This window comes from Mus pahari, chromosome 17 (assembly GCF_900095145.1).
Source record: "Mus pahari chromosome 17, PAHARI_EIJ_v1.1, whole genome shotgun sequence".
Taxonomy (NCBI): Eukaryota; Metazoa; Chordata; class Mammalia; order Rodentia; family Muridae; genus Mus; species Mus pahari.
In genome coordinates this window covers 56,464,015-56,473,695 of record NC_034606.1, presented here as the reverse complement: position 1 = coordinate 56,473,695, position 9,681 = coordinate 56,464,015, and the positions used below count along the sequence as shown (strand labels likewise).

Below are 9,681 nucleotides of genomic sequence, written 5' to 3'. Positions count from 1 at the left end.
TATATATATATATATATATATATATATATATATAGTATATTTATAGTGTGCCTGCTTGTCAGTATTATAGCATATGCCCAAAGAACCCAAGGAGGCCCAAAAATGTGATCAGGTCCCTTAGAACTGGGGTCACGGTTATTTGTAAGAAACACAGTGTGGTGCTAGAATTGAAGCTGGATTCTCTGCCTGTGCAGCAAGTGCCAACGCTCCAGCCCCTATTTTTTTCTCATTGTATTTTAATTCACATTACATCCAATCATGGCCCTTCTCCTAGTCCTACCCTCACAAGTTCCTCCCCCATAACTTTCTCCCCTCTTCTTATAGAAGAACAGCCCTCCCTTGGTTATCTGCCTGTCTTGGAACATCAACTTAGAGCAGGACTAAGTGCATCCATTTCCACTGAGGCCCAAGCAGTCAGTCCAGCTAGGAAAAGGGGATCCAATGGCAAGCAACACCACTCCAAATGTTAGGGGACCCACCTAAAGCCCAAGCTGCACATCTGCTACAAATGTGATTTTGATATTGAAAAGCTGGGGACTTATGGTGGACCACTGATGGGAAAGTTATCTCAGCATGTCAGTTCAAAAGCTGTTAACTGTAGCAAGTGGACTTTGAAATACTCTGTCTTCATGGTTTTCCATGAGAGATCAAAAACTGTCATTCTTCGCTTTTATAATCAGAGGAGGTTGAGCTACATTTGGAGTCATATTTTTTTTTTAAGTAGAAACTTGACAAACTGTTTAAAACACCAGGTTGTTAGGTTGAAAATGGCACCAACAAAATATTAGGAAATACAGCCCTTTGTGACCAGCCTTAATTGTTTTCAAATGTATACCAGGTAAGATAATGTGAAACTGGTTAGATTACTTTAATTAATGATAGACACCATAGAAGCTTTATATTTAAAAATATAGTATAGTGTCTGAAATACCTTTTTCATTTTTGATAACAAAATGAAGTCTTTATTAAGTCTTTATTAGCTTACTTTTCAGAATTAACTTTATTAGCCAAATTACTGTCTCGGACAACTTGATACTCCTGAAAAAAATCATAAATTGTTTTTTCTTATATTTATAGAATATGTAACATGCCCTAAGCATTAATGATCTTTGAATTAAGATTATCTTGCTTAATAATTGCTAATATCTGTCCGTTTGTCCTGGAAAGACACAGCACTGTTGAGAGCCTAGTGATTGTGTTCCTTCATGTGTAACAATTTATCCAAACTGAAACACATAGATACAGGTCCTATGAGACAAAAAGTTTCAAATTTTATCATTTTTGTAACACAGAGAAGACAGCCTGGAAGAGCTGAAGCTCTCCCTCTCTCCTCCCTAGCATTCTTCACAAAGCCTGATCATCGAGTCTCCAAACCAGTGGCAACCACTGTGTGCTAACCAACTGCTAACCTCGGACAACTTGCTCAATTCTCTGACCCATTTCCTCAAGTCAGCGAAAGGACTAGACAAAACCAGCTCAAACCAGCGCAATAATTTGTTATCAGTTTCTGAACCTGCTGTGAAATGCCCACCAGTCTTGTTTCTCAAGGATACTATGTGATTGTCCAGTTTCTACACAGAGCATGTAACAATTTCAAGTTTGACAAGATTCAAAATCATAACCCCATCTTAAGTTTCCTTTCTCCCTTTTAACACCCATACCATCCACTTTGCAAAGTGAACTCATGGCCTGTTATGCAATGGAAGGAAGTCTACTGCAACCAGATGATGCATAACCTATGAGTGAAGTCGAGAGCACAGAAGAAAGCAACGTTACCAAACGAACAAACTTTGTCTTGCTTTGTAAAGAGTGAGAGTTGACACCATTTTTTCTCACCAATTATAGTCAACTTTTCCCAGTACAAGCCATTCTTCCTAAGTATACCTCAGAATACAGAATTTACACTTTACCTCTCTCAAACAGCACGTGTAAAGCTTTGCATCCGAGTTTCTGGACTTCATCATTGGCTGAATATCGGTGCATGGCATCAAAAATTAACAAAAAAATATCACACTCTTCATCCAGTATCAGCAAGGTGAGTTTACCTAATTTGAAGAAAACAGTGTAGTATAAGAAAATAGTTGTTTTTAGCAGTTGACACATTAGTTTTGCATGAAGGTTATGAATGTTTTGTGGACTTTTATTTTTGATAGAGCACTTCATTGTCTCAAAAGTTATCCCTATAAAATTCTCTCCAAGAGAGATAAATCACCAGTCAATTTACTTCTTTTTGGCACTTCCCATACACACATTTACACACACATACATACACATGTGCACATACATGCATACACACATAGGCACCTACACATGTACACATGCATGCACACACACATATCACTCACACATGCACGAGCACACTCGAACACACACCACTCACAAAAATGTGGGCCTCTTAAGCTCTCAAGATGAACTCCTATCTGCCTCTTGAGCACTAGCTACCATTTAAATGTTTTGTGGGTACCCTGACCCGAGCCTCCCCTCACTCCTATTCTTCATCCATGAGACCATCGTCTAACCACCACCCAAGACAAACTACCCAGTCATCATCACTCCAAACTCCCTCTCTCTTCCATTTTGTCTAACCAATGAGCCAATTCATTTCATTAAGAGCCCAGCTGTTCAAGTGTTAGCTCTTAAATATGTCAAAGCTCTCTCTGAATAAGCTGATTCTTATTCAGAGGATTATCCTTATCCCAATCAGGGCCTCTTCCCATCTCTCCAAGAATGCAGAAATTTTGGCTTAATTTCTCTGCTTATTCTAAACTTCTATCCAACTCATGATAGTTCACTCCCTGTACTATATCTCTAAAACCCAAATGTGATCCCGGATGTCCCTTGGTGGAATCTTCTAGGCTCTTCTGTCACTCCTAACTACACTAAAGAAGATCCTTTACAAAATCAACTATGCCAGTGTCCTGAGCACAAGGCTGGCTCAAGTCTAGATACGCTACATCTGTTGCTCCTCTTCAAGCCATCCTCCAATTCCTCTATGAACTTTCCTACCACACTTAAGATGTTCCACCAGTAACACTTATTCCATCAACAAAAGTAACTGTCATGGAATAAGGATAGAAGCAGTAAACAGATTTTAGCCAAGCGTGTGTGTGTGTGTGTGTGTGTGTGTGTGTGTGTGTGTGTGTGTGTTTTACTGGAGACAAAACCCAGAATCTCATACATCCTGAGTAAGGATTCTACTACTAAGCTAAACTCCTAGCCTCAAAGTGAATGTTTCCATAATACAAATGAGCCCATCACGAGTTAGTTCACTTCATTATAACACGTTTAATAAACAATAGAACCTCATAAGACAGGTTCAAACTCCACTTTAAAGATAGATACTGAGAAACGGAGAGGTTGTGTAATGCCAGTGACTTTGTCTAGTGCTCAATTAGTAGTTAATAGGAGACGAGCTGGATTAAAGCTAAGCAGGTCAGCCAGGTGGAGTAGTGTGGAGGGGTAATCCCTGCACTTGGGGTGCAGGGTGCTAAGATGAAGATGGTGAGTTTTAACAAGTCTGGGCCACATAGAAAGTTTGAGTCCAGCCTGTACTATGAAGTATGACCCTGTCTCAAAACTAGACACGCAAACAACTTTACGCATCTCACAAACACTTGCAACTCCCACATGGGGACTTTGGCTGTTATCCCTCTGGGGTGAGTGTCATTCTATTTGTAGTATAGTACTTCTCTCACTAAACTTCAATTATTTCTTTAAATGCGTTTGGCCCATCTGCCTGGGCAGTGCCATTCCCTTGCCACAATGTGTCTATTTGCATTCAGATTTAAATCCGTAAAGAAATTAAGTAAAATCGAAGACCAGCTTTTCATATTTCAAATGTCCAAGAGTCACGCAGAGCTACTTGTTGTGACCATGGGTAGCAGCATTTCCACCATAGCAGAAGGGCCACTGGAGCGAGCGCTCGATTGTGACAAAGGATAAATGAACCGAGGAAAACTGTGACATTCCCAAGGATGAGAGTTGAAACTACATGTCATTAAATCATTGAATTAAATACTCTTTGGGAGATTCCTGTTTCTTGTCCTCTGTGCCCTGGGACTTACACTCTTTCTTGCTGCTTTTCTCTCCTGAAGGTCTTCATCAGCAGAAACAATTAGTACATGAGTGTCTCCCATCTACCTATGCAGCCTCCCTTGTGTCTTCTCAGGCTTTTTTAGCTCTGCACACAAAATTCTCTTGACCTCAAAATGACCTCCCCTTCATTGAAAAAAAACCTCCCAGTCATCTGGGGTTGTGTCTTCTTGACAACCACAGCTGTCTGTCACGGCAATGACCATAACTATTACACCATCTGGCAATCTCCTTGGGTCTATTAGCCTCTTAGCAGAAGTCACCTTAGGCAGAGAGCCTGATGTGTGGAATGATACCCAGATTGTGTCACTAGGTGGTTGAAGCCACCTCTCTGCTCATCAGAGTATTCAGCCAGAAAGATAAGGAAAACACCTATCTGGGGTGAAAGGGGTTTCAAAAGCATTTAAAGGACGTTACACATGAAGCAAGAATCTAGCAAGCACTCAAGAAGTAATGCTAGATGCTTTATCAAAGACAGACTACAGAAAAGACTTTGAGGGTTTGGATAGAGAAAGCTACCAGGGATGTCAATTATGGGGGCAGATTTTAGAAGCCACGAAGGAACTAGAAATAAGAACAGTGGAGAAGCACACAAGCAGCACTTAGAACCAAGATGCTGGTTGAGATCTGAGAGAAACAGGAGGTGTGGAGAATGCAGACGCAGACACTCTAGACATCACTTAGTTTGTACTCTGACCCTGACAATTGTTAGCAGAAAGCATCTCCAGTCATCACCTACCTGAATCTAGGAGAAGATCTAAGGCTTTCAGTCCAACTATTGACAGGTTTACATTGGCGTGATGAACAGTTAACATTTTAAGAATCAGCCTGGAATAAAAAAAACAAGATCACATGACAGTGAACGTCATACAGCAAATCGAAGGAGATGTCCCAGTGGGGAGGCACTTGCTGCCTACCCTGACAACCTGAGGTCAAGCCCCAGGAGCCCAGAACAGATTTCCACAAGTTGTCCTCAGACTCCCACATGTGTGCCGTGGCAAGCATGTGCCCACCTCCTACATGCATGTGTATATATATGCACATACAAAATCACTCCATCAATTAGTAAATGTGTGTTTTGACCCAGCTTCTTACTATAGAACCCCAGCTAGCAGGAAACTCACTGTACTGATCAGGGTGGCTATGAACTCACAGAGCCACCTGTCTCTGCCTCTCTAGTGTTGAGATTAAAGGTGTACACCACCACTGCAATGTAAATGTAATTGTTTTATTTATTTGTTTGTTTGTTTGTTTGTTTGTTTTTTGAGACAGAGTTTCTCTGTGTAGCCCTGGCTGTCCTGGAACTCACAATGTAGGCCAGACTGGCCTCGAACTCAGAAATTCACCTGCCTTTGCCTCCCAAGTGCTGAATGTAATTGTTTTTAATGAAGGTTTAGACTCAGACTTTCTGTAACACCTAAAGCAATATTTAGGTACTTTTTCACTCACCCTTACGTTTACTGTGTTTTGTTCTTTTCAGCAAAGCCCATATGATACATGTCCCCCTGGTACAGATTTAAACTAAACTTATAGAATGAGCAGCCTGGCTTGGGGTGCAGCTCAGGGGCAGAGCACTTGCCCAGCATGCCCAAGGCCCCATGTTCAGTCCCCAACAGCAAAACAAATGTAAATAAGTAAATGAAATGACCAGGAATACTACTTGGCTCAACTGTAGCAAATATTTCACATGATTCCATGGCCCAAATTCACACGTTGAACAGAGTCAATGCATAGATTTTTCTAATTATCAACCATGTATCAGTAAAAGTGGAGGGAAATAGAAAGAGTAACCCAAACTTTTATTGTTGCATGCAGCTTAGGGACTGAGTGCTTGCCTACTACATACCTGACCTGTGGATTGATACACAATACTGGAAAAAATTAAGAGACCTGAGTGTCTTGATAGAAAAATTGTGAGTTCTACCCATATTTTACCAAATGCCCAGACTCAGTCATTGACCCTGTTACTTAGCACTCACACAAAGCACCAGGAGGGACATCCACATCCAAGCCTTCAATATGTGATGAGAGTTTATGAATTATATATCGCATGTGTTGCTATAGCAATATACAGGAATATTGCATATAGGAGCTCATTTGTATATAACCTTAAGGATCCACTTACATATTGCAACTATTGATTGCTATGATCTTTGATAAGGAAATCTTCCATTCTAGATAATGAAGTTCCATAACCATAGACCCTGCTCTCAAATTCACTAGACTTTAAGCCCAGTATTAGCAGTTCCAAATGTAACTGTTAACCATTTCCTGCCTGGTGGTGTTTGGTTTTATATTGTTGGAAACAGACAGATAGTGCCATCCACAGCCTCTTTCACACTCAGGAAACATGCCCTTTGGCATATTAGCAAAATGAAGGACTGTAGATATCCTCCCACCTATGGCCCTAACCCTCACTGTTCCATTCTGTCAGAACACAGTCCAGGAACGGAGTCGTGCAAGGAGAATTCTTAGTGCTTGTGAGACGCCTCCAAGAAAACAGGACAAGAGTCTCGCGACCTCAAGTTCTTCAAAAATATGGAATCAGTCTTGGAATGTGCTTTTGTATTGGCTAGGAGCACATCCGATAGGAGTGAGTTCCCTTCAAATTATTCATCACAACTGGCTATTGTTATTTATTTTTTATATGCCTCTGTGGAAAAACCTATTTTTGCCACATGCAGCTATCCTTGTGGTTGACTGTACACTTTACTCCTGTGATTCTTCCTAAGCCCTAGGATATAAACTGTCTGATGCTCTGAATAAAGTTGGCTATTGCATGGGATTTTAGTCAGCCTCATTTCTAGCCTCTGCTCTCCCAGGTTCACAGCGCCAACTAGAACAGTAAGCACATTCTGGGTCCTTCTCATTACTGCTACCAAAGAGAGAGAGACGCTCTCTTTGGTGTCCATCACCTTTGGAGGGGATAAGTTTGACAGCAGAGGAAAATGTTTTATACAAATTTTGCCACAGTGTTCTACTGGAGAGACCAGGGTTTCTCCCATCTTCACAGACTGAGATCTTACTTAGGACAGGAGTAGAGACGGTGCATGGAGGTGGAGGATGGGCTGGAGCGAGGGGGTAAGCAAGGGAATGCATGAGTGACTCCAAATCATGTTTCCTGTACAAACAGTTTCGTAATCACCCCCAAACACTTGGATTGTTCTGGAATACAAGGAAGTGAGTTTTCCAGCACTCTCTGATATTGTAGATTAACTGAACTTGAGAAAATCATGGGAAGACTCAAACAACCCAAAGGAAAATTAAATAAAATCAGAATGACTAGTTACAAGTCTACAGTGGGTAAATTAGGAATAAAAACCCAGCAACACCTACATATTAGAAATGGAGAAACAGAGGCCTATAATAACTCACTTCAGAACAGACACACTGTTGTACAACATAGACATTTTCTCATAAACAGCAGAGAATTCAGTTTTTCATAAAACATATTTTTCTCAAGGAAAATAGCATTGGGGTAAGGTATCCTGATAATTGTGGCCCTAGGTATGAGATTACAAAATGGCAGAAGATACTTTTATAAATGTCCAGAAACTATTTTCTTTTTAAAAGAATTTTCTTAGAAACAAATTTTTGTTCAAATTTCATACCTAATTATGGCTATAAATGAGGTCTTATTAAAGACATTATGCTGAAAGCTGCAGCCATATCACTGCTCAAAAGTCACCTACTAGGGTGCAATGGGCTGAGAAAGAATGAATTTCCTCTTTCCTATTCCTTCTGAAAGCCACAGTCTCTAGTCCCTGGCATTAGCACACACAGATATGCAGATTGCACAAGAAGACAGTAGAGCATAACTTTAAAACAAGTGGTTACAGAACTAACTTCTTGGTTGTCATGTTTTTAAAAGATTATATCAGTTTCACTATTAATAATAAAAAGCCTGTTTGGCTTCATCTTACGTGGTACTAAAAAAAAAAAATCTACAACTTAACCATTCATGTAACTGCATATCTGTGTTACTAAAATCATCTCACCTGGTCCTTTGGCATCAGTTTTAGTTTTCTATCTCACAAATGAAGTTTAAAGATCTCTATAAATATAAATCATTGATGTAAGAAAAAAATATCTACTTTGAAGGAATTTTGCAGAATGGTTTTGGATGAACAATGATATCACCTATAACTTTTCAATGCAGTTTATCTTCACATATCTATCACACTTACCGGTGAATACCAAGGACTTCCCAATCATTTCCAATATCCTGGGGTCCTATTAAGCTTTGCAATGTCCCCGGACAGACTTCTATTAATTTGCACAGAAGTGACCACCCCGCCTGAAAATAAGAAAGGTAAATATTTGACCTTTTTGTTTTGTTTAAAAGGTAATGTTTCATATATCCCCGGCTATCCTTCAACTTGGTAGCCGAGAGTGAGCTCGATCTCCTGATCCCCCTCTCTCCACATGTAAAATACTGGAATTACAATCACAGACCACCACGTCCCGTTTGTGTGATGACAGTGAGCGTGATTGAATCCAGGGCATGGCACGCAAGCACTCAACCAAAGGAGCTCTGTCTCCAGCCCTATACCCACATTTTAAAAGGCTGCTAATAGATATGCCAATCATGACTCTATCTTCAGTGGAACAGATAATTATATTGTTTTTAAATAATCACTTTAGGACAGGACAAAAACCCTTAAATATTTTCTCAGAAATGAGAGTAAGGTGTGTACTTTAACTACTCATTACTTTAGAAATACACACACACACACACACACACACACACACACACGGAAGACAAAAGTACTATGGCATTTTTTAATAAATGCAAAATAGATATCCTTACCATCTAAATCAAACAAGATAAAGAATTTCAGGTGACACAACAAAATTTTTAAGCAAGAATGGCTATACCCACATGGTGTTACTTTTTTTTTTAAAACGTATAAATATCTGACATAATCTTTCCCAAGAGCCCAAGATTTTTGATTATGGAAAGAGAGGGTGTTTGGACTAGAAGGCTGGAGGGAGCTAGAGGTTTTTGTAGCCATGGGAAATGACTGGCAGTGGGTAATAGAGGCCTACTTAATAGGTTAAGTAGCAATGTCCTATGACTGAACCTGTTACTGGGAAAGAAAAGGAGCTATAGTAGGCAGAACACATCAGGGCTCCTTTCCTCCCCCTCAGTGTCTGTGAACTATGAGATCTGGTGGTCACAAAGACTCTCCACATACATGCATAACATTTGAGCTTATTGATGCATTTTAAATATATGGTTTCATGTGCTTGGATGTTCTGCCTGCATCTGTGCATAGATGCTGCCTTTGTGCCTGATTCCCGAAGACCAGAAGATATTGTCAGATCTCCCTTACTCTAGTTAGCTTCTCTGAGACTGTGAGAAACAGCATAAAGGGCAACTCAGGGAGGAAAGGTGTTAGTTCATCTTACAGCTTACAATCTGCCATCAGGGAAGCCTAGGCAAATACTCAACAAGAACCTGGAGGCAGGAACTGAACCAAGGACTGTGGAGAGATGCGTCTTACAGGTTGGCTCGCTTTGTTTTCTTATACAATTGATAACTACCTTCCCCAGGGAAGGCACTACTCACAGTGCACCAGGCCCTCC

The 9,681-nt window shown here is 40.3% G+C and overlaps 1 protein-coding gene across 1 annotated transcript in view; it reads right to left on the bottom strand.

Moving 5' to 3' along the window:
* Positions 1 to 9,681, bottom strand: part of Lrrk2 (leucine rich repeat kinase 2) — a 142,040-nt gene that overhangs the window by 127,298 nt on the left and 5,061 nt on the right. Inside the window, exons 3-5 of the mRNA XM_029547872.1 lie at positions 8,280 to 8,389; positions 4,832 to 4,920; positions 1,911 to 2,045 (exon numbers count right to left, since the gene is read on the bottom strand). Coding sequence (XP_029403732.1) covers positions 1,911 to 2,045; positions 4,832 to 4,920; positions 8,280 to 8,389 — 334 coding nt within the window. The remainder of the gene's footprint in view (positions 1 to 1,910; positions 2,046 to 4,831; positions 4,921 to 8,279; positions 8,390 to 9,681) is intronic.